We start from the raw sequence: 25783 nt of genomic DNA on the forward strand, positions 1-25783 counted from the left end.
AATTAGGTCTATTTATTTATTTTAATGGAGGTGCCAGGAATTGAACCCAGGACCTTGTCCATGCTAGGCATGCGCTCTACCACTGAGCTATACCCTCCCCCCTAGTTAATATTAATTAGAAATTCTATGCACCTTCCATCACCTGGACTCCCCTCAATACCAACTTCCTAGCTCACCAGTCTCTCTACCCCCGAAAAAAGAAGAAAAGCAGGACTGGATATGTTTTCCAGTTCTCCACTTCATATTTCTGTTCAAATACTGATTTGAGCAAATAAATAAGTCCTTTCTGCCCATAGATTAGAAAAATAAAATAATAATTGGCTAGAACTAAAGCAGTGGTTTTAATGGCCCTTGAAGCATGGAGAAGGGAGACGCAGTTCCACTTAAACGAATAGTGCATGTGGTGGGGGAGACAAATGGTTCATTGAAAATGAAATGAAAATAGTTCATCAGATCTCCGCTGAAGCTCCCTGAACACACTACAAACAGCACAAGAAGCATTCCCGAGAGTGGTCATCAGTGCTGTTGCCTTGGGGACACTTTCATTAAGTAGCTTCGGTGTCCCCAGTGATAGATATTTTTAATTTATTATCATAAAAACCTTAGGTTCTGAGGTATTTTTAGGTGTTGTCCGGTGTTAAATCTCAGTTTTACAGATGAGGAAATTAAGGTTCAAAGAAGTTAACCCTTTATAATATATGAATTTGTTGTTGTTGTTGTTGTTGTTGTTGTTGTTGTTTAATGGTAATAGTTACAGGGATGACACAGGAGAACGGAGCGCCGGAGGGTGGTTGCGTCCCAGGTCTCGGGCGCGTCCCTGGGATGCACCCCGCCAAGTGAGGGTCCTTGGCTTTACGCAGGAAGGAATGCGAGAGTGAGCTACAGTTGACTGAAAGTAGATTTATGCAGAGAGAGATGCACACTCCGTAGACAGAGTGCCGGCTGCCTCTGAAGGCAGAACAGAGTGACAGGCCTAGAAGACACACATTCCACTGGCACCATGCGGGGCGGTTAGTTTCTGTGGGCTCCATGACTTCGTGTGCTAACCGGGGAGAGGTTCTTCCAGCTACCTTGGGGAAGGGGCTGGGAGTCTCAGGAGCTGGGCCACCGCCCACTTCCTGACCTTTCGTGGTCAGCCTTGGAAGCATCATGGCGCCCATGGGAACGCCGTTTGGCTTGTTTGTGTATTACAGTGAACATGCAATGAAGCTCAAGGTCAGGGGGCTGAACCTTCAGTCGCTGTGTCATTCCTTTAATGACTGTGCCCTGCCTCCTCCCCTCCTATCTCAACAGTGTCCATACTTACTTAAATGAGGTACTCCATAAATATTGTTTCAAATTGAATTGAATTTACGTTGCACTTCTACTGTTCTTTATAATAGAGCAGTTTTCTTTTTTCTTTAAAAATGTTATCATGCTATTTTCTACCCATTTACGTCTCAAAATATCACATTTTTTCTGTTTTGATGTATTTTAATTTTGTAAAACTATATGAAGGGTTACAACATCCTGCCCTTCCACCCAGCATGCTGTCATGTCCCACAAGAGACTTCCTTTCATATCCATGACTTCTGTTAAAATACCTACAGAAATTAAGAGTGATCTCACTCATTCATTCATTCATCCTTTCATTCAGCCAGCATTTACAGAGCAGCCTTCAAGTGCTGAGGGGTGAATCACAGTCTAGAGAGAGAGACTTTATTGTAGACTTTATTCTCCATCTACTAAATAAAACATAAACAATTCTGTGGTGGTTGGCATAAAAAAAATTAGCAACCAAACCTCACAGTTAGGACCCAATATTTTCCTCATTAAAATACAGTATTGAACCACAAAGAGAATCAAACCAATTTTCCTGTTTTACAGTCAAAGAGGACTCCACGAAGGAGATACATTTCACTGTGGACCTTAAAAGAGGGAAAGGCTTTGGGCTGGCGTTTTGAAGGAGGATCAGTGTTATTCCCAGCAAAGTGAACGTGACTAAGCAGAGAAGCTGCTGGTCATTTCGAGGAAACTTGGGTCATAGAGTGACTGAGGTCGGGGTGAACGGTAGCTAGAAAGCTTGGGAGGGTATGTGGGTGTGTGTCAAGGAAACTATTTATTGTTTATGAACTTCCTCTTTTTTTGTATAAGGAGTAGGAAACGAAGGACAGAGAATGTTCTGTGGTGTTGTTGCCATAGAAGCCGTTCAGTCATCCTTAGATATATCTGCGGAGCTGATGAATGGCGGCTGATGGTGCAGTTCCCAGGATTTCTAGTAAAAGCAAACATCCCTACCAGAAAGGGTTCATTACATGTTAACTGAGTTGATATTTGAATGTTTGATACAAATCCTTCTAAATAACTTCCTTTGGTTCTATTAAAAGAAGCAACTAAATAAGTGTTTTCTGAGCCTCAGAAATAAATTGTTGACTTGATATTGACATTTATGTTTTTGTTCAGGAACACAAAGCAAGTAACCCTATATGTGAATCTTTTCTTGGCTATTTCTGAAACATCTTTTTATTGAGCCCCTGTTATGTGCTAGTCATAAGCTAAGAGTTTCCATTTTTCTATCTTTGTTCCTCTTGGCGGCTCCGTCAGCTAACGGTATTATTGACTGTTTCCATATGCTCAGTGTGAGGCTCAGGGGGTTAAGTGAGTCACCCAAGGTTGCACAGCTAGCAAAGAGGAAAGCCCAGATTTGAACCCAGTGTCACCTAAGCATTTGTTTCGCTGTATCGAAGTGGCTCACACCGACTGCTTTTGGGGCAGAGAGTGACTGATTTTTACGGTTCTCTGGGAAGAGGCTTGTCTTTGAGAATCTCAGATCAGAGAGCTCTCCCTTGCCCCTCTTCAGCCTTTTCCTGTCTTTCCTCTTGCCACTGCCTTGGTTCACCACTCTGCTTCTGGTGATTTGTTTCTAAAAGGAAAATATTGTCCCATTATGCTCCCCATTACCTATAAGTTAAAGTCCATCCTCTGTAGCATCCTACCCAGAGATCTTATGATATGAGTCTGGTGACCATTGGAGAATGTTTCCTTTCATACCCCTCTAGCCCTGGCTCTGAAGTCCTAAAGAATTTGCTGGTCTATCCTGTGGCCCTTCTGTCTTGATATCTTTGCCTCTGCCGTTGTCTTGGAGTGGAACCCTTTTCCACACCTAGACCACCTGGTAAACTCTCTCGTTCTTCAAAAGCTGCTCAAATATCACTTCTCCCTGAAGCATTTTCAAGGACCATCCTACTATGCTTTCAGCCCCCCTCCTCCTCTCAGCACAGTTTTGAAGGAAGAGGCTTCTCTGAACTGCCTTTGCACCTTTTTAATGTTAAATTGCCACTTATTTCATCCAGTATATTATTCCAGTAACAACTGTGGTCTCATGTAAGTTTCTCAACAGCTGTGGGTGTCTGACCAAATATAAAAAAGAGATTTACGGCCTGGGACTGTCTAGATTACAGACAAATAAGAGAATTAGGTGTGTTTTCAGATAAGACCCTGACATTTCTGGCCAAGATGTGAAAAAATAAACCATCTTTTTCTGTATATGCATAAGAAGTTCAGTACCAGAGCTTTATTTGCTGGGAAAGAAGGTCAACTCACGTAATTTTTCTGCGTTTTCAGTACCAGCCTGGGGGGGGGCTCTTCCCTTCAGATGAAAAGACTTGAGGATCATCAAGACTTTCCCCCCATGAGATGCCCCCCCTCCCTTGCCGAGTGAGTGTGGTGGGGTACTTGAGTGGAAATGAGAACAGTACCTAGTGGTCTCAGAAGTTCACCTTTAAGGTGACTCAATAGTGAGCACTTGCTCGAGTGAGTAGGGCTCTGCTTGGAGTTAAAACAGGTCATGATAATAAGGTAGGGGATCATTCGTCCCTCTTCTGCAAATTGCATAAGGAAGAGTCGGGATGATTGTCAATGGAATTTGTTGAAAATGCATATAGACCTCTGTATATTTTATGGAAATATTTAATTGGATTGTATTTTCATAAAATGCTGAGAACATTTTATTATATAAAATGCTCATTATGCACCTTCTTAAAGTGTACATTATTTTATTCTGTATTTATAATGGTGCAGCAAGTTACCTTGGATTTATTTATAGCTTCAAATAAATGGCCTTTGCAATAATGTGATATTCCAGGTAAGACTGACAAAAGTTAGGTGAAAGGAGGAGTGTATTTGTGCAAGGGAAACTGTAAAAATATATTCCTCCTGCTCTGTGATCATTTGGAAAAACAAGGTTAGAAAGAGCCAGTCCTCCTCCTGGTCCTCCTCCTCCTCCGACCCTACTTCTGAAGATAGGGATTCATTTCATCATAAAATTTGCAAGTTTTGCTCCCTAAACCTTATGGGGGTTTAGTTAAATTGAGACCGGAAGGAAGAGGGACAGGGCCCAGCCACTGAAGGAAGGACACAGCCGTTGAGGACAGGGCGAACAGGTTAGGACCAAGATGGCGGAAGACTTGACTTCCAGTGGACCTTGAGCCCATGGCCCACCCAAAGGCACCATGACAGTTCCCAGGCCGACCGTAAAAGGTCAAGAAGTGGACAGCAGCCCAGTTCCTGGAAATCCCCACTGCTTCCCCAAAGTAGTTGGAGTAACCCTCCCACTCCGTTAGCATATGAAATTACCGAGCGCATAAAAACTGACAGCTCTGCACCTTGTGGCTCTTCTCTCTCTCTTTCTTCTGAGACGGCCCACATTCTGTCTGTGGAGTGTGTGTCTACTTTTACTTTAAACTAAACACCCCGCACCTCTAGGCCTCTCTCCCTCTCACCTTCTGAGCTGGCCCTCATTCTGTCTATGGAATTTGTATCTCCTAAGCCACTCTCCCTTCTGAGTGAGACGGACCCCACTCTGTCCATGGAGTATGTATCTCTCTAAATAAACTTGCTTTCACTTTACTATGCCTTGCTCTTTTTTTTTTTTTTTTTTAATTGAGGTATAGTCAGTTTACAATGCTGCGTCAGTGTCTGGTGTACAGCACCATGCTTCAGTCATACATGCACAACATATATAACAACATATATTCATTTTCATTCTTTATCACCATGAGCTACTACAAGATATTGAATGTATTTCCCTGTGCTCTACAGTATAAACTTGTTTGTCTATTTTATATATACCTGTCAGTATCTGCAAATCTCAAACTCCCAGTTTATCCCTTCCCACTCCCCTCCCCACTGGCAACCACAAGTGTGTATTCTATGTCTGTGAGTCTGTTTCTGTTTTATATATAAGTTCATTTGGCTTTTTTTTTTTTTTTTTTTTTGCCTTGCTCTTCAGTTCTTTTCTGTGCAAGACAAGAACCTATTCTTTGGTAACAAAATAAGTCTATTTCCAGTTCTAGAAGAGGGCAGTGTCAATAAAACATGGGTTTTAATATCTATAAGATCCCTTTACTAGGTAACTATATCTTGTAAATATCAATTGGCAATAAGTTTCTGGATAGTGAATGCAGTTATCATGATCTCTCTTATAATTGCTAATTATTCAAAGTATATCCCTGACCAGAGTCCAGTTTCCTGTTTGTTTTTTGGTTTTTTTTTTGGCTAGAATGAGAGCTTAGTGATAGAAAATTACAGATAGAACAGCTACAACAAAGAACTGTAGTAGTAGAAATTTAGGCTCTATGAATAAATTGACTAGAAGTTAAGAGTGAGACAGATGAAAACCCAAACCGTGAATATTGTATCAGGGACTATAGAACCTAATCACTGAAAGGGACATACATTCAGGGTCACTTATTTCCTGGTGCCAGAAATGGGAATCATTTTTTTTTAATTATAAATTCCTGGAATCTATCCTGAGACATCAGGTTTAGTAAATTTGAGTTCAGTGAGAGACGGCTAGTCCCGTCTGACACTCCAGTTTGGGGATATTTTGATATTTTGATAAAAGACTTTTTTATTGGCTCCAGCAATAGTGCCAGATCTTTTACAATCAGATTCTTCTGTTTGCTTCAGCGCTGTCTTAGAACTTTGTGCTTTCAGTGAGCCAACATCTCCTTCCCTAGAATTTCCACTCATTGGTTCTGGTTTTGTCTCCTGTAGCCACAGAAAATGATGAGTAGCAGTTAAATTTGCATTTCTTTAGTTACTGGAGAACATGCATTCCTATGTATATTGGACTCTTAGCTTTGGGTTAATGTTTTTTACTAGTAGTTGAATTTTTTAATGATTTTTGAGAACTCTGTATATTAAGGGTATTGACCCTTTGTCTCATATTAGCATGCATATTTTCCCAATTTGTAACTGGTCATTTACTGATTTTGTATGTAGATGTGAGGGAGCTGTGCCTAAGTACGTGTGCTGCCAAATCTCCAGGGAACATCTAAGCTCACTCCTAGCTTCGTACCACACAGAAATTTGGCAGGTGTGACGTTTCTATACAAGATCCTACAGTAAAAATTCAAAAACTATACGAAAACCCCCCAAACCCTATACTTCTGTAGAAACGGGAGAGCATGCCAGGCTACAAAGGACATTGACTATTGAAGGGAAATTCCAGTCCCTTTGTTCAAATTAATCCTCTCTGGTTTTTATTGTAAGGTGTACTTTGCCTTTGAGTGCTCTGTGTGGTCCTTTTTAAAAGGAGGAAATGTCATTGTGCCTCACTCACATTTTTAAGCCTCTGGCAGGCAGAGACTGTTAATTTGTTATTTAGAACAGGAAGCTTTTTTCCCCCCTTTTCTCTATTTTCTTTTTGGTTTTCTTTTGTAGCTTAGTAACCAAAACTCAACCTGAGACCTGCCTTTAAATTGTTTTCAACCACCTTGGGCGTGTTTTGGAGTTTTATTCCGCCTCTCCCCCTTCCGGGGCTTCTTCCCCGGAGGTGGGACTAATGAGGTCATTGTGTTGCAAAACCTGTGGCTGAGACATTGCTCATGACTAACCCCAAATGTCAGTTTGGTCAGGAAAAGACCTCCCCCCCCAAACCAGAATTCTAGTCCTCACAAGACACTAGACCCAGCATTGCTCTTCTCTCATCAAAGCTAGGTCTAGACTGCAGTTGAAATTTGGTTATTTTAAAAATGAGTTACTTGGACACAGCCAAAGTAAACTGCTTAAGCCCAAAAGACTGCATTAGGCCTAGAATGTTCTCATTGATGGGCCAAATACAAGTCTGGTTGAATAATTACCAAGTTTCAATCATACAGAACCATTATTTCAGCCATTCAAGTCAGGGGGGTGATACCACCACGTATTTCAGCCAAGACCGCCATATTTGCTTTCTTCATAAAGTGGACTGTCCTGTATGTCTGTGCTTCCTTCTTCCTTCATGCAAACAAGGCAGTAAGTTTAAGAGGAAGGAATTACTGATGGGCAGGGGGGGGTGTGCACAGAGGATGAAGCTCCCTTCTCTTTCTGTCCCCTCTCTCACTCTCCTTTCCTGGACAATAGTTAGAGTAAATAACTGGAGAATGAATGACCTGCAGAGCAGCTTGACGCCTGCTGGGAGCCACTGGAGTAGCAACCAATAGCTGTAGAGTCCTTCCGGTCTCTGTCCCACCAGTGCCCTGGAGGGGACAGTGCTCTGTCTTCGTAGTTTCTCCCCGAGTTGGCTTACACGGCCTTTCTCTCTCACTGGAGGGCGGGGGGTATTCAGGAGGAAGAGGGAAGTGATACCAGTCGTAGAGCAGTGCTTAGGCCACGCAGCTTGGCAGGTAAAATTCTCTGGTCTCTCCTTCTCTGCCAAACTATTAAATAATAGAAGGGGAAGCACCAGTGTAAACTGTGGGAGGACGTAATGTCTGTCATTCTGTTTTGTTTCGTTTTTCCCTTTTATAACTCACCGCAGCTCTCGGGGTGACGGCCTTAACTAACTGATCTTTTCAGCAGTCATTTTGACCCAATCCTGTAGTGTTTTCATGGTACTCTTTGCTTTTCTAGGTTTGCTGTGGAATTTGTCCTCCAATGACAGACTGAAGAATCTCATGATAACGGAAGCCTTGCTCACCCTGACCGAGAACGTCGTCATCCCCTTTTCGGGCTGGCCGGAAGGAGACTACCCCAAAGCGAATGGCTTGCTCGACTTTGATATATTCTACAACGTCACGGGATGTCTAAGGTAATGGCCCTCTGCAGCAAGGCCCCTCGGCCTTTCCTCTGTGCACCTTAAAGGCTGCATCCTGATCGGTCTAAAACGCCACGCCAGTACCTGGAGATACTGTGAGAATTGTAAAGATCACTTCAACACTAGAAGCACAATGCAGAGACAGTGAGAAAGGTCAAATAGCAAAAGAGTATTTTTCCAAGACGTGTTTGATTCCAGAAGCTACCCCCATCAGCTCAGGGGAGAGAGGGCGTGTCAGTTCCACCAGAGAAACCAGAAGGCCAATCCGAGCACCTACAATTCTATGCAGACTGGCCTTCCCTGTCTCACAGGGCCTAAGCCAGGTACAATGCTGGTTTTTAATTCACAAAAATACCATTTAATGGCAAGGTTAAAAGATAGTTTTGAACCTGGTGTTTTTAAATAGGCAGCAAGTCCTAAACAGACAGATTGTCTTTCCACAGGAACAGCTACAGAAGAGGTTAGTTTGATCAGCATTTCTAAATATTGGGATGAAAAATGCTTGAAATGTTTTCTTCCCTGGGCTATCAGATGCCAGCTAAACCAAGAGGAAATAGAAGCAAGGAAGAAATGCTAGTCTTAGCTTCTCTAGGATCATGCGTATCAAGCTTTCTTACGTGTATTTGAAAATAATTATGTCCTTTATGTCCAAGGATTAAAAGAAACCAGATAGATGTGTAATCAAAATTAGGCAGCCTGAAAGAAGTCCGGAATATATTCTGCCTTTTGATCATTTCTCTAGTTACACTCGTTACAATCTCTAGTCTTACTTTTTGAGGGAATCTGTTTGGGTGATAACTGAGGGAATTTATTATGGTAAGATGTTTGCCTTATCTCCACAGAAATGCATATGAAATGCCAATGTTTTATAAAGCGTTAGGTTAGCCGCTAAGAGTTTTACAAAGCTGGAAATAAGAGAATTCTTAAGGAACCTTGCATCTAGCAGGGGATGAAGATGAGCAAACGAATAAGGGTACAATGAAACGTGTTAGTTGTTCTCAAAGCATGGCCCCTGGACCAGTAGCATGTATGTTATCCAGAACTCGTTAGAATTCTTAAATTTCACCCCAGACCTACTAATCAGAAACTCTCAGGGCGGAGCCCAGCAATCCAGGTTTAACAAGCCCCTAGGTGACTCTGGTAGCCGCTGAAGTTTGAGGACCGTGTGTCAGAGGTACCAGTAAATTGCTGCAGGAATGCAGAACAAAGGACCATTCATGCCAGCTAAGTGGGACCAGATGAGCCAGAGGTGCCAGATGAGCTGGGCCTTGCTTGGACGATTGCAGTAGTCAGACATTCTCTAAATGGTCTCCCTTGAAATGTATCTTCTGTCCAGTCCACTGGAACTGCCTTTCTAACATATGTTTGATTATAAAAACATGTTGATCCATTTAAAAACACTTTGCCTCTTAAAATTTTTCTGTAGCCCCCATTGCCTTACCAGGTGCAACAGAGTAATGTATTAACGTGGCAGATAGTTCTGTCAGGGCTCTTTCCGTTGAAAATGGCAGAAACACAACTCAGACTCCCTTCAGGGTCCTGTGGCTGCGATGTTGACAGTCCCTTGTGGCGGTGAAAGAAGTGCACCAGGAACCATGGCCTCGAGGACGGGGACAGAAATTCAGTGTCCCTGGGACCTGGACTCTTTCTGTTTACAGACGTACCTCGGAGATATTGCGGGTTTGGTTCCAGACTGCTGCGATAAAGGGAATTACTGCAACAAAGCAAGTCACACAATTTTTTTGGTTTCCCAGTGCACATAAAAGTACGTTTACATTATGCTGTAGTCCATTATGTGTACGTTGGCACTGTGTCTCTCAAAGTCAATGTACATACATACATTAAAAAGTAACGTTCTTGCTGAAAAACGCTAACCATCATCTAACAATGCGGGGTTGCCACAAACCTTCAGTTTGTTAAAAAGAGAAGAAAAGAAAAATGCAGTATCTGGGAAGCTCAATAAAGCAGAGCACGAGAGGTCGAGGTGCGCCTGTAGGTCTCGTCTCTGCCTCCTCGCTGTCTTTTGTACGTGGGGCTCGCTCCCTCCCAGCACCAGCAAGCCTCCCGCACGGAGCAGGTCCCTGACGCGCAGGCAGCCCTCGCTCAGCCGCCCCGCAGAAAAGGCTCGCCGCTTGCTTGTCAGTCTCAGGGAAGGTTTAAGCCCGGCCCTGCTTCTGAGAGGCACATCCTTTGAGCCCCTGCCCCCGGGATGGGCCAGATCTGCATCAGATCCTTGCTTCATGGCAAGGATGGCAGCAAAGTCTGTTAAAATAACAAGATGGAGGGGAACACTGGCTGGGCAAACAGAACAGAAACAGGAGACACCTTGCTCAGTGCCAGCGTGTACAGCCTTTCAAGTCTCTCCACAACCTTCCTCACAACCTTATTTCCCGTTTTCCCGCAAACATACTTCATACCCACCAAAGTGCTTAACTTGCCTAGGTGGTCTAGTCAAGGTGTTTCATGTACTCAAGACGTTATTCAGTTTTATTGCCTGATGAACATTTTCTGTCATCTGCCTGTTGAATGACTTAATCTCCTAATCATTTCACACCAAAGATAAAGTCCACCTTTTCTGTAGAACATTTTTCTGCCTCCAGGCAGGAGCCATTACTTGTTTTTAAGAATTCACACAGGCCTCTGTAGGTACGCCTCCTCCGTACGGATTTGGTGTCACATTATTGCTTTTATGATGAGTTATTTACATACCTGTTTTACTAAATTGTGAACTTTTTAAGAGCTAAGCCTATGTATTTTTAAATCTCTAATTCCTAGCACCTAGCAAAGTTTCTGGGATATAGTTAGCAAATGTAAAGTATTTGAGTGAAATGAATGAATGAATGAGTGGGCAAGTGAAAGTCCATGATAAGTTAGGTGGATAGTCAAGTCTGGCAAGGCATCAAATCTTTTTTTAAATTTTATTTTATTGAGTTATAGTCAGTTCACAATGTTGTGTCAATTTCCAATGTAGAGCACAATTTTTCAGTCATACATGAACACACATGTATTCATTGTGGCATACTTTTTCAAGGCAAGGTATCTAATTTGTGATGGAAAGTAATCAAACAGAAGTTGCAGACATAAGCTAGGGCCAGACTGTGGGGGGCCTCAAAAGTAATGTTAAAGAGTTAATTTTTTTTCCTTCCTTTTCTTTTTTTTTTTTTTTTTGAATTATTGCAGCATAATGAATAAAATACTAGTTAACCAAAGACACCTTGATTTTTGTCTTCAAAGAACAAACTGTTCTTCTCCCAAGATAACCATGATTAACTTACAAAAATGGGCATTTACAATGCATCTTCAAAGCATTTGCCTATAATGGGAAGTTTGGCTTCACAGACTCCAAACATTAAAAGGTTTTTTAAAAAATTCTACTTAAACTTCTTTCAGGAGCAGAATATAGCAAAAGAAAATCTGGGAAATTGAGCATCATAGTATTTGCTTACTGAAATGTCTGTTCTCATTCCACCTGTGTATCTAAGTTATAATAATAGCCAACATTTATCATGTTGTATGCTCTACAAACCATTCAGAATGCATTGTGGGGATTTCCTCTCGCTGCCTTCTTCCCCGGGCTGTCAGGTGCCAAGAGGAGACAGCAGGGAAGAAACACGGCAGAGGGAGTGTGCTCTCACAGCGACTCCTATAAAGTAGACTTTCCCAGTGTAGAGATAAGGAAACGGGGGCTCAGAGAGGTGAAGCGATTTCTCAACATCACACAGCTAGTAAGAGACAAAGCTAGAATTCTAATATCAGGAGCCTGTCTCCAAAGCCAAAGCTCTTCATCGGCACGCTGATACGTTAATATTAGTCACATGTCTACAGGCTGTTGTGGCAAAGCCTCTGCCCTTCAGCTCTCACAGCCTCACGGGGTCAAGGAAGGCAATTTACAGACGTGTTCAGGTCTCATCATGGGCATTGTATCTGGGTGTCAGTGTTTTTTCTGTTTTTTTGTTGTTGTTGTTATTTTTAGTGAGTTCTATGTAAGTGGAACTCTGCACTGCACTTCATAAAAACAGAGAAGATACAAAGCCTATGAGATGGGAGGTCTCTTCAAGGAAGGGGGTGCTTCGCAGACATCTCCAGGGTAGATGTCACATAAGTTTCCTACTTCCGTGGTCAGTAAGATGTAAGTCAGAATGTAAAAACCTATAGAGTACCTGAAATCAGATAGTCTCAATTTCCATGACATTCGAGCGCTCTTGTGAAGAGCTGCTGATTTATGACTCCTGGTTACTCGAAAAGAATTTTAAGACAAGTGTTAACTAGTTCTAATAACAGTGGCTCTGAACTGCATTAAAAGTCATCAAGTTCGTAAGTATCTTCATCGCTGCAAGTTCTCTGGAAGTATTGTCCCCCCCGCTGGGTGTAGAGCTGGCAATGAATTGGCAACATGACTGGTATTTTTGGCGTTGTGGTTGACTCGGGTTAGTGTAGCTAAATTCCTTCCAGCTACTTCGGAGTAATTCTTCATACACCTGTGACTTTGTAACTCGACTGACTTGACAGTGAGATCAGGTCTGAGAGGGACTTCCCCTGGTCTTTAATCAGCAGTGGTACAGGGTACATCTCTACAGGTAAAATGTTGGCTTCATTAACAGACTTGTGACAGTGGCTCCAGTTCATAATGAATAATAAAAGCCAAGGAGAGGAAAAATAAATTGATACACAATTTGTGTTAGAGCCAGCAAGAGCAGCTGTCACCATCTCTTCATACCTCCACTGGCAGTGACATCATGTTGGTAGCTTTAAGTCAGCCATGATGGGAGTATTTACACCACAGAAATTGGCAAACGCTACAAATCTGAGCCCTCCCGACTCCCCCGTCCCCAGAAAGCTGGTTGTTAAATCAGCACACCACTGGCTCTGAACTTCCATTAGTTGATTAACATCAGGATGTGGATAATTAGGGTAAAAAGGCATATTTCTCCTTATACATCCCTTTCCAAAGAAGAAATAGTTCCTTTGTTTCCTTGGAAGGGATTGTGAAGGTTTAGCCTTCCCCACCCCCTCCCTTTTTTGTGTGTGTGGAGAAAACCTGCTAAAATCCCCTATTCTTTTTTCCAAATTATTTTCACTTACTTAGGGCAGGCAACATAACAGTTAAAATAGCTACATAATAGTTAAAATACAACATAATAGTTAAAATAGTGTTGTAATTAGTAGGGTACTCTCCCAAATATTTCAGACTCCAAAAGATTTATGTGACATAGAATCGTAAATTACCAAAAAGCATTAGCTGCCCTCTGGTTGTGCACCCCTCGTATACACACTTGTTATGAGCCCCTGCTCTTCTCCTTCGTGTGGGAAACTCACTGGGAATTGGTGTGACGTGGCTGTTGAATCTGTATGTTCCACCTCACTGATCACCAAGCTTTTGGAAACCCTTGGATGTGACATAAAAGCAGTCGTTATTATCAGGGTGTATGTTCAAAATTTCAGCCAAAGATTGATCACTGTTCCTCCATTCCTCCATATCCTCATGATTTCTTTCTTCCTCTTTTCCTTCCCTCTTTCCTTTTTCCCTCCACTCCCCTCAGTCTTCCTTGCTCTCTTAAAGGAGATGAGGTAGAAACAATTTAGAGGTCAGCTTAAGTGGACAGGGGTGAGACCACTGGGAATGGTCAGGGCTGTCAGAGGAGAGAATGGGTTAAAATGCTTGCCCCAGGAGCCGTGGCCATTCAAAATTCTGGAAGACACTTCAGGCAACAGACAGGTTCTGAGGCAGCCTCTGTTCGCAGCCTCATCCTTCAGCTAAATAAATTAAGTGCCAGTGACTCTTGGGCGATGGTAGAAACCGTTATCAGAAATTTGAGAAAAGCAACTCATCCAGCCTCCCTGGGGTCTCACCGCTTGGTCTGTCTTCCCTCTTGGTCTAATCCACCCCTTTCCAGTCCTCAAGTGCCTGCTGAATCCAAAGCTCTGTTTAAATTTCTGAAATTTCTAAGGGGCGTGGGACCTGTCTGCTCTGGAGGAGCTCCGGGGTCAGTGGGGGAAAGGCGCCAGCAGAGATAATCACAGTCCGTTTGATGAGTTTCAAAAGACAGTTACGGAAGCATTGAGTTGCTTACCCGATGTCTCCTGGGGGGTGGGGAAAAGTGTTGACTCGAGAGTCACACTCAGGGAGCTGGTAAAGGGTGAGTAGGTGTTTGAACAGACCTCTTCAGTCTTTAAAAGCCCATCATTCTCTCACTAATCATTTTTCAATATAGTCATATTAAAAATATGAATTCATAAAGCCCTGAAAAGTTGTTTTCCAAAACTCCTATTATTTAACCATTTACTTAGGAGAAAGGCTTATAAAATTGCTGCCTTAATCTTATCACCACAATCTGATTAGCAACGGTTTCTGCATAGGTAAAGGCCACCCCAGAATTTGCCATTTTGTTTAGGATAGTAGGACAAAATGACAGAACGTGACTGTAGCACATTGTGAAATGCGCCTTTTTCTTACTTTTACTGTCTGCTAGTTAAAGAGGAGAAGCAACTGGCAGTGCGTTTCTCCTGCAGATGACTTAAACCCCGCTCTTCCCCACAGTGTCGCGCTACAGTGAATGTGTTTTGATGAATGTACAATGTAGTTATTTGTACTAAAATTTAGGACTGTCTTAAAAGAAACTTCCATTGCCACTTATCACTGTAAATCTAGCTGAGGGGGGAGTGGTCAGAGGGAGCAACCTGCACCTTAGAAAGAAAAGCTGTGCTTCCTGGTCTTTTTCCCGGTTAGTCCCTGCGTTAATGGCAAGTTTTTTTGTAACATCGGTACCATCTCCTTTCCAGAAAAATAATATCTCCATGTAAATTTTTAATTTATTCCATTATATCCATCTACTCCTGTACAATAAAACGTAGCATTGTGTTCCAAAATTCTTAATGCATTTTGGGATGTCATACTTCAGACCTTCAGTGAATCTGTATTTCCTTAATTTTGTTTTTCATCCTGTGTATCTTTGCTCAGTTATGTCTTATTCTGAATACTCCTGAGAGAAAAGGAGTCTGTCTCTCTGCATAATACTGTTTAATTGTTTAAATAATTAAGAATTGGATCATTTATAAATAGTTAAATAAGGTTCTAATTTCACTTAATAGCAAATAACTGTCTTTCTTTTTTGTAAGACTATAGATTTAAAAGCAGGCCAGAACTTATTTTTTTAAACCATAATCTAAATGTGGTAATTTACTTCTAGAAAATAACTTAACATACACTAGAAAAATGTTAGCTGAGGCAGTCTAAATGAGACAGAAAGCTGGCAAAAGTATCCAGGTTGTTCAGGCTGGAGAGTGACTTTTCCAGAAATACAAAGGCAGTTGAGTTATCAGCGTTAGCCTGTTATTTGGTTGTTTAAACTCTTTACATTTGATGTGTAAATGTAACCAATATGAAGTCCATAAATAATGAAATAGACAATATTTCTAGCAACGTTACTCTAGCAGTCATAATCATATCTCATAGGTTGACTACTTTAGATGTACAAACGTGGCTTAATGAGTTAAATTATTGTGTGAGTTTCTCTTTAAGTAATTTTAAAAGGTGTAGGTAATTTTAAAACATTATTGTTTTATGAACTAAGCTTCAGGGGCTTTAGGTCATTATTTTTAAAATCTCTCAATTAATAATTAAGTTGTTAAAGCAGGCAAACCAAACAATCAAACAAGGCAAATATGGCCATGCCTACCTCATCAGCCCTCTCTGGTCTCCCTGAACCCAGTGTTTTGAAGAGTATTTGTCTTATTGGGAAGATTAAGCAGCCCCCTTGCAAAGGTCTCCACTCTTCAGGCTAAATTTTTCACCATCTTATTTGTGTCCTTAGCAGGTGGGCCCAGATTAAAAGTTGTACTTCACAGAGATTATATGACATTTCAGCTTGCCAGATAAATTCTTTCTTCTTACCAACCAGTTCATAAATATCCTCTGTCTGCTTTGGGCCCAGCCCTGGAATAATCGTTAAAGAAAATACATGAATAAGGATAATGTGGAGGAGGAGGAATCAGCAAAGGAAACAGGAGAAACTTTTTTATTTTATCAAGAGGCCTGTATCTGCTTGCCTTTCTACATCAGTTAGTTTATGAGTTGAGTCTTGAACAGAAAAAGAAATTCCCCAGAATGTCTATGCCAGAGGTTTTTAAAAGCATCCTAATATTTAAAAATTCTATGTATAATGTAAATTGAAAGCGTTAGCAGACAGAGAGATCCCCAAATCAGAAAGCCCACCAAAGGTGGGAGTCCTTGCCCACTGGCTGAGAAAGAATTATCAGCAGAGACAGAGGGACAGAGTGAAAGGCAGGCTGCTTTATTTCTCAAAATAGGAAGAGGAAACAAAGCTTTTGGGTGGGGAGCTATCAGCCAAGATGGCCAGTCGAGAGCTCCAGCTCCAGGGCAGGCCGTGTAGGCTTTCACTGGGGACTTCTGCCGCCCTGTCCTCATTCCAGGTGTGCTGGAGCCAGTCACCTTTTTTCCCAGTCCTTGTATGGGCTTTTCCAGCATTTGTCACAGCAAGCCCCGTCAACGGTCATAGCACTGGTGGGCGTGCCACTTAGCATGCTAATACATTATGATGAGTGTATAATGAGGCTCAAGGTCTACTGGAAGTCAGCTCCTCCGCCATCGTGGGTCCAGTTAGTTTTAACCAGTTCTTGGGTTTTGTTTTTGCAGCTTCTTTATGAGACTTGGAGAAGAATAATTGGTTTCTATTTCAGGGAGGGGCAGGGGTATGATCCTGGGGGCAGCCGCCTCTGTAACAATTCACGTGATAACTGAAGAGAGGGGAGGCCAGGAAAGAGATCTGATCACCGTGCAGCTTAGCCTTTTCCCTCTGGTGGCAGGTAAACTCAGGAATGTGCATCAGACAGTGAGACTGTGACTCTAGTATCTTTATCATCAACATCTTGAGCCTGCTCCTTTGTGACTCAGGGAGGCTTGGAGACTCAGCTTTTCTGTAAACAGGAGGCAGGGGTTGACGGGTGCCCCACGGGGCCTGCTCCATCTCAGAGGTAGTGTTTTATTAACCGTGTCTTATGACACTCAGAAGTCTTTTTCCAAAAAAAATTAATACTGTCATCAGAGAACTACTATTAAATGTTTCTAAAGTCATCATCATAAAAACAGTGAATGCGCTGATGTATTTGGATAAAACCACTGATGACTTTGCTGCTGTCCTGGGGTTAAAATGTATGCCTGTCGTGGACCTGATGCTAAGTGAACAAAGTCAGATGGAGAAGGACAAATACCATATGATTTCACTCATATGTGGAATGTGATTTCATGCATTTGTTTTTTATAAAAACAAATAAACACAATTTTTTAAATGAAGAAACCAAAACTAACAAAAACAGGCACGTTAGATACAGAGAGCAGAGTACTGGTTACCAGAGGGGAAGGGGTGGGGGAGGGTGAAAGGGATAAAGGGGGTCAGCTGTGTGGTGATGGGTAGAAACCGAACTTTTGGTGGTGTGCACGCTGTAGTGTAGACAGAAGTAGAACTATAATGTTGTACACATGAAACTCACATTATGTTATAAACCAGTGTTACCTCGATAAAAAATAAATTTAAAAAAAGTAGGCGTATCTTGGAGGTACAGGCTATCTGAGCACCATATTGTCCTGCTCTAGGTCTTAAGCATCTATCTACATCCCAGACTTCCCCCTTAGGCGTGAAGAGTGTCTGCTCGAATTCCAGTGGCTTCCGGGCATACTTTTAAAATGAGTTTGCTGTTTGTAATTCATTTAAAATGGGATTTGGTACTCTACCTTGAGCAGCCTGCTGAATCAAGGGGAAAAGACTCTTAACCTACCAACCAGATGATTTCTGGCTGAATGGGCCCTTGAGAATGCTTTTGGAAAACTGAAAGTGTAGGAAGGCAGAATGAAAGGATTTTTAAGGATAGATTTTTTTCTCCCCTCCACCTTCTAGTTTCCTGACGTGTAATAGATGCCAACGTGTCTTTGTTCGGTCAACGTTCCTTGTCCTGGAAAGAACAGGACACTGAGGTTGCAGAGCTCTGTTCTGCTCCCAACGATGCTCCTGTTTGCAGAGGGCACAGCTGACTTTGGCTGATGTTTGCGGATACCTGCAGGATCTAATGTCGATTTCAGAGTCACAGACAAGCCCTTCTTTGGCATAGAGTTTTTTGTTCCTCTGCCAGTTCAAATGAGGTTCCCCTTTTGTTCTGTGCAACCACAGGCTGCCTCTGCTTTCTCCAGGTTAATCACAGACAGGGGCTCAACTGTTTGATATGTATCAGCTGACAGTTAAACAAAAACCCAGACCTAAATCTCAAATAACTAGAGGAAGAAGGGTGCCTCCTTATCAGCCAGTGTCTTACCAAGTGCCTGTCGGGTCTTAGGATGGACTCAGACCAAGCACTTAATTGACTGGCACCACTTGGGGTACAGTTTACAACACATGGTGTTAGGAAGCCTGTAATTGTTGGTGAACAATTATGCACCCCCAGTTTAAAAAAAAAAAAAACATCGCGGTAATCGCTGTCTGAGTTGCTGGTTAAACCTTTAAGAGTGGTCCCATGGGCAGCAGATCTTACAAATGCACGCGTAAATTGTGTGTTAGTAGGAAGCCACCTTTTATGATAGAAATGGCCCCATTAAAGGAAAATCTCTGTGTCTCAGAATTACTTGTTGGTGAAGTGTCTCAAAAGGTTCCCTCTGGCCCTACGATTGCCTGCCATTCTTGTGCCCTGGTAACTAACGATAACCTTTCACTTTAAACCTTTCATATTAGTTCATCATTTCCCCAGGTCAGGTATCCATACACCAAGGTTGGACATTCTGTGTTGTAACGAGTTTCCTTTCCGTGCTGGCAAATTTGCTGTATTTGATAACTTCTTACGGAAGGGAGGGCTAGTAAAAACCCCACTAGCAGCAGGTAATTCTCATTTTCAAACAGTCACAGGTCAGGATTCTGTTTTGTTTTAAGGGGAGAAGGTAGTTAGGTTTATGTGTTTATTTAATGGAGGTATGGGGGATTGAACCCAGGACCTCGTGCGTGCTAAGCACGCGCTCTACCACAGAGCTATACCCTCCTCCCCAGGTCAGGATTCTGAATGAGATTTTAGCATACCCTAATTTGAGGAGTTTTGTGAAAACATAGCCTCGTATTTGCGAAGTGTCTACTATAATGCGTAGCACACACACTCAGTTGCAGTTTTTTTTATCATTTGCCATTTTTTCATTCTTTGGTTTGCCGTATGAATTTAAGGTTTAATCACACTGTTATTAATCTTAACAAAGACACGCCACTCTTTCTTTTCATTCTAGCAAGGTCCAGGGTGTTTGGTTTTCTTTTCTCCTTTTCGTTGTGACACTCAGGAATGTGAGATAAGTGGTTCTGGAGAGAGTCACGAATCACTGATTCGCTTTCAGATAAAGCACCTGGGAGCTGTCTAAATATGTGAAGTTTTGCTCAGAGACAGACGTTCCGAGTCTCTTTTTTCCCATCCCTTACAAGTCAGATCACCAGAAAAATTCTTAATATCAAACACAAGCCGCAGTTCGAGCTGGGATACTTCCTCTCAGCCCCACTGGAGGGAAAAGCTCTGAAAAGGCTCTGAAACAGCCCTGCGTTTATGTTCACGGTGGTTCACACCCTCCTCTGACCCCCCCTCCCAAGGCCCCAGCTCCTAACCCCACGGACCTGGTTTTTAAATTTCATTATAAAACGGTGTGCAGTTCTGATTATCTGAAAGGTACTCACGTGTATACTCAGACTTCCGGTAGATTATACCAGGGGAAGTAGACGCATCATTTAATCAAATTCAAACCATAGACATTAAATTAAGCATTTCTAATATATTCATTGGTAACTCTGATGATAAACGTTTACTGAGTAACTACTGTGGTTTATATGCTTTTCCTTTTTTACTTTTTTTTTTTTTTTTTTTTTTTAGTAGGGGGAGGTAATTAGGTTTATTTATTTATCCTTGGAGGAGGTACTGGGGATTGAACCCACGACCTCATGAATGCTAAGCATGTGCTCTACCACTTGAGCTATACCCTCCCCTCCTTTCTTACTTTTCAACGAGATAATTGTTTTGATATATTTCATGTATAGTTTTGAGATCATTTTCCATATTAAACCTCTATTGGGCTACATATAGGAAATAGTTATAAATATTTCTCAGGGCTCAGGAGATAAAGTGTAAAAGGATCAATTCTGCCAAAGGTTAGCCATGTTAATTCTCTGATTCCTACATACTTAAGTATTAGTTGTTGGAAAAAAATACCTTAAGATGGATATGTCATTTTCTAATAATTATTGGTTACTTTCAGAGCAGTATAGTAACAAATTCCTTTCTGACTCATGACCTCTATTCACGGATGTATTGCTACAAAATAATCCACCCTTATCGTTGGTATTTCTGGGTAGTTGAGTAAGCAAAGAAGTATTTTTGATATGCAAGGGCAAATACTGAAGCAGTGGGGTTCCATGCCCTTTCTGTCAGCAAAGCTATCAACTGCCAGGAACCCCTGATAAGTCCTATTCCAAGCAAGTAGAGTCTGGATAATACCAAACTACAAGACAGCAGTCAGTGCGTGTGAACTGCCAAACTGAATTACCACTCACCCAAAATAAACAGTCTGGAGTGAAACAAAGCTGAGTCATCCATCTGCAAGGTATGTAGTGGGCTTAGCCAGGGAGAAGGACCTTTTGATTTGTCAAAGCAATTTTAAACTACTGCCATTTCTCCAAGCCAGAGATTGAAAAGGTCAAAGGGAAGCTTTCAAATATGATAACATTGGAGTTGAGGGGCAGACGGCACTTGCTAAACTGTGAATGAATGTTAGAAGAGGAGCCGCCTCTGGGTACAAGAGTAAAGAACAGCGCTCCTATCCTGACCTCACCACTAATTTAGCGTCACCAGGAAAGGTAACCTAAACTCTCTGGTCCTCAGTGTCTCCACGTATAAAATAAGGAGACCATAAAAGATGCATTTTCAGATTTGTCCAGCTTCTGAAGATCCCGTGGTCTTAAAGGGCTCAGAGAGCAGATTAGAGAATCTTGGTTCAAATGATCATTTCTTGAGGAAAAATTATAGTAAAAATGTTTTTATTTATAATTTATAAGCCCATTCATCATCTTTTTTTAATGGCCAAAGGTTGAAGTCTCAGGTACAGCCGAAAATAAGGAAGTGTTTGATTACATTGGAAACAGATGAAAACCAGCCACAGAGGGGATTTTGCTAAAATAAGAAATTCATTGTGTCAGTTCAGCAACCATTAAATTATTAGCATATCCTTACTTTTAGATGAATTAATTTTATCTCCTCAACAGTTAGACTGGATTGTGAAACTGCATTTTCATAGGTAAGAAACGGTCAAGCATTATCAGTTTCCACCTATAGACGTGATCTCCCTGGGTGGTCCTCCCTAGTTCCCTGCGGTTCTTAATATAATGCTGGGCATATTTGTTCTTTGACATTTGTATTGAAGGCAATATTGGGGGGGGACAGAAAGGCTTTTTGAAATCAGTTAGTGCAATGTATTATTTTAAAGATGAAGAAAATACAACAAAAAAGTTCTCAGAATTATAATTCTTTTGATGCTCAGAATGACACTGAGACATTATACACAAAAAGTCTTGATTGTCCTTTGAATATTTTACCTACCAGTGAAAGGAACTGGCCTGATAAATTTTACAGGAATAGTTCTTAGCAAGTTAAATTCCCAAAAGAAAATAAGGGTGGTTCTCAAAACTCTAAAAACCTGAAGGCATTGTTCTTTTGCTATTCTTGTTGATAGAGTTGTGAACATTTTTGGGAAAAAAAAAATTTTAATTGGTTAATGTTGGCAAGGAACATTTAATCCAAAAGAACATAGTCATAGTAACACCAGAATATAAATGTGACCTGAATCTGAAACCTGATCCCAAATGCATTTCTTTGCTGTATTTGATAAGCTTCAGTTCTCTATAAGGAAGCAACCTCCACTTGTAGATTTAGTCACTGTTTATAGAAAGGTGTCCTGGCTTAACCAAATTAGAAATAGACTAAGTGCAAAGATATTTATAGGTCATGCTTTTAACTTAGGTCTTACGTACTGTGAAACTCTGCATTTTTTGTGACATCTCTCTGCCATTTTAATTACAGAATCATCACATTTTAGAGCGTTTGGATTAATATTTGTCAATAACACTTTATGCTGAAACCTACAAAACCCCCAAATAATATAGTCTAACACCTTGTATTTACAAGTGAAGAAACTGAGGCCCAGAGAATGTAAGTAAGTTTAATTTGCTTAGAATTAAGGCACAGAACAAGGTAGGACTTGGACATCTAAGTATACCGCTATGTCTAATGTGACATTTGTTCGTCTTTAATTGCAAAATGTTTGCCTCATATACTTACACCCTCTCAAACATGGGGTGAGGATTAAGTAAATAATGCTACGATCTTGGTGCTTGGAATGAAGTAGACAGAAGACTTCTACTGACACGATGACATGTTACAAATATAGTTATAAATTGTGTCCAGAGTTGATGACCATCAAGAGAATTGATGATTTATTCACCCCAGGACAAGTCTGTCATATGTTGACAAATTTGCCAGTTTTCCAAACCCTTGGAAGAAGCTTTGAAACAAAAACTTATTTGATACACAGCCACAGCCTTATGATTTTGTTTGTTTGTTTGTTTTTCTTGATAGAAACATGAGCTCAGCTGGCCCCGAAGGGAGGAAAGTGATGAGAAGGTGTGACGGACTGATTGACTCACTGGTCCATTATGTCAGAGGAACCATTGCAGACTACCAGCCAGATGACAAGGTGACTCAAGGGTTAAATATCTCGCACACTGAATTACTTACTCTGTCTTAATAAGACTCTTCAGAGTATTCTTGAAGTAGCTGTTCGGGTTTGCTTTGTTCATTAATTCATTTGGTGAGCTTAAGATTTCCCATACATGCTTGTAAGTTTTAAAATCCATCCAGCCCCATTTTTCTTTCCATCTTCCAGCCCCAGATTTCTATCTAACAACTCTGTGGATACACGTTCAGGAGTGAAATTAAATTCACCTCTTTCCTCATCCCCAAACTTGCTCCCCCTGTGTAATCCTTCTTAATAATCGTTACCATCTACCAAATGAAAATAGAACTCTGAGTAATCTTGGACTCCCTCCCTTCCCGCTCATCCCACATCCACTCCAGCGAATCACGTGCGTTCTGTGTCTGAAACGCCCCTCGGTGTAACCACGCCTCTTTAACGCCACCACTGCTGTCCCGATTTGTTCGTCTTTCATACTGATCATTGCAGTCGACTCCCGATTGGCCCCTATAAGAAGTATCTCCTCCTGTTTTCCAACTCTACATGATTGCTAAGGAATGTATCTAAATTTTTAGAATCATTCTGAGCACCCTTTAAAAAGTAAACCAGAACGGCTCTCCAATGTTTTAAAACCTTTGGCCTCTACTTCCTAGCGTTGTGCTCGTGACCATTTCTGGCTTAGCCCTAGCCTTCCCAGCCGTTCTCCACTTCCCTCCCCCAGCGCCCCGCAGGCCAAGCGCGCCTGTCACGTCCAGTGAACCCGAAGCCCTGTGGCAGCGCACCTGCAAAGGAATTTCTGTATTGTCTGATCGGTGGTCATGTCCTGTTTTCTCAGGCCACAGAGAACTGTGTGTGCATTCTTCATAACCTCTCCTACCAGCTGGAGGCAGAGCTCCCCGAGAAATACTCCCAGAGTATCTATATTCAAAACCGGACCATCCAGGCGGACAGCAACAAAAGTGTCGGGTGTTTCGGCAGTCGAAGCAGGAAAGTCAAAGAGGTACATTGGGAGGGATTTGAAAGAATAAATGCATATGCTGTGTGTACTTCTGAGTACTTGGTATATGTCAGGCACTGTTTTAAGTTCTTTGAACCCTTCCATCAACCCCATGAGGTGTGTATTATTAATACTTCCATTTACTAATGAGGAAACAGGGGTAGAGAAAGCTTAATTAATTTTCCCAGAATAATCCAGCAAATTAGTGGAGGAGATGGAATTCAGTCCCAGGCAGTCTGGTCCCAGATTTACACTGTCAGCCATCAAACCATACTGCTCTGTGCCCTACAGGCTAGGAAATAAGTTTAATGCTACGTGGCCAGTGGTAGAGCATTGTCTTAACATTGAAAGCAGCCCTGCCATTCAGCTGTGAACGTTCTGAAAGCAAACGTGGACACCTTAAGCAAACCCCATGGGAAGGAATACTCTCCATACTGGCATTTCATGAAAATGAAGGGATGCGACCTCTGCCTTGTGAACTTGACTGGTAGATATAGATGGCCTCCCGGACAACTTCATAAGGCTCTCAGGAAAGACCTTCAGAGAGGTTGTGACTAATGTAGATTTCAGCTTAACAGCAGCCTGAAAACTGTTCTAGAACCGTCCATGCTTAATTCTCTGCATTCTCTCTAATTGTGAAATGTGAACTTGTGAATACAGGGTGTTGAGAGGGAGAAGTGGTTATCATGGACTAAAAGTTAAGTCATGTGAATCATACGTATTTGCCTTTTCACTTTGATTCTGAGGGCTTCTTATCATGCAAATTGTTAGTCTCTCTAGGCAAGACTATGTCTGGTCTCTCAGTTTGGGTGTGGAATTGCAGAAATCACTTGAAGGTGTTAATTCTGGATTTCATCGTGTGTATGGTTAGCAATACCAGGACATGCCGATGCCGGAGGAAAAGAGCAACCCCAAGGGCGTGGAGTGGCTGTGGCACTCCATCGTGATACGGATGTATCTGTCCTTGATCGCCAAGAGTGGCCGGAACTACACGCAGGAAGCATCTTTGGGAGCGCTCCAGAATCTCACGGCAGGAAGTGGACCGGTGAGTACCATGACTGTTTTTCTGCTTTTTAAAATAATGACATTGTGGGCACACCTATGTTAAGTTCAGACAGTGAGGAAAGAACAGAGGTTTTCTTGCCTCTGTCAAAACAGTTCTCAGGAATTGCCTGAGAGAGTTCCAGCTTCCCAGGACTTTTAGCCTTGGCTTCTGCAAAGACAAGTCAGACTGTGAGTATTACATGTCTCAGAGTCCGACCTAAACGGGCTTAGGCGAAAAAGAGGAATTCCTTGGCTCATATAACTGAAAAGTCCAGGGTGGGTCTTCCTTCTGTCATGGTGGAACGTAGGTGCCCCACGATTATAATTATGCCTCTGTCTCTGGACTCTGTTTCCCTGTGTTGGTTTCATTCTCAAAGGCTGTCCTCACATTACAATAAAGAGAGTCACCAATGATTTCAGGCTTACCTTTGATTCAGCCCAGTGTCCCCAAAGGAAAAAAACGACTGTTTTCCCAATAGCTCCATTGAGAACTTGGGGAGTAAGTCTCACTTGCCCATTCCCAAACCAGTACCTGTGGCTAGGAGCCTGTGACGTTGATTGGCCAGGTCTGGGTTATGGGCTCACATGTGAATTTCGGGGGCATGGGTTTGGGTGGACGAGGGTCACTGCCGCTTGTACCCCATGGACCGAAATGGTAAAGGAGTGGCTTCCCTAGTGGAAAGTCAGAGTGTTATTACCCAAAGGAAGAGTGAGTGCTGGAAAGCAGAAACAGTGCATGTCCACTGCAGTTGGAAAGCATCTGTGCTCTTCTGTCCCACAAATTCAACCACAAAACAAAGAACTAGTTCTCTTTCCAGGTGCACGTACTTTATACCAGCAAAATCAAAATATTAAAAAATGGAAGAACATGTTCCTTTCCCCATGTATTTTACACCTGGCATCATAGTAAGGG

General features: G+C 41.9%; 1 protein-coding gene across 1 annotated transcript in view; it reads left to right on the plus strand.

Annotated features, from left to right (window-relative positions):
• The window catches only part of PKP2 (plakophilin 2), a 74442-nt gene that overhangs the window by 35595 nt on the left and 13064 nt on the right, over positions 1–25783 (plus strand). Inside the window, exons 6-9 of the mRNA XM_032473502.1 lie at positions 7876–8053; positions 22715–22832; positions 23665–23829; positions 24698–24871. Coding sequence (XP_032329393.1) covers positions 7876–8053; positions 22715–22832; positions 23665–23829; positions 24698–24871 — 635 coding nt within the window. The remainder of the gene's footprint in view (positions 1–7875; positions 8054–22714; positions 22833–23664; positions 23830–24697; positions 24872–25783) is intronic.

The sequence above is a fragment of the Camelus ferus genome, chromosome 34, assembly GCF_009834535.1.
Source record: "Camelus ferus isolate YT-003-E chromosome 34, BCGSAC_Cfer_1.0, whole genome shotgun sequence".
Classification (NCBI taxonomy): Eukaryota; Metazoa; Chordata; class Mammalia; order Artiodactyla; family Camelidae; genus Camelus; species Camelus ferus.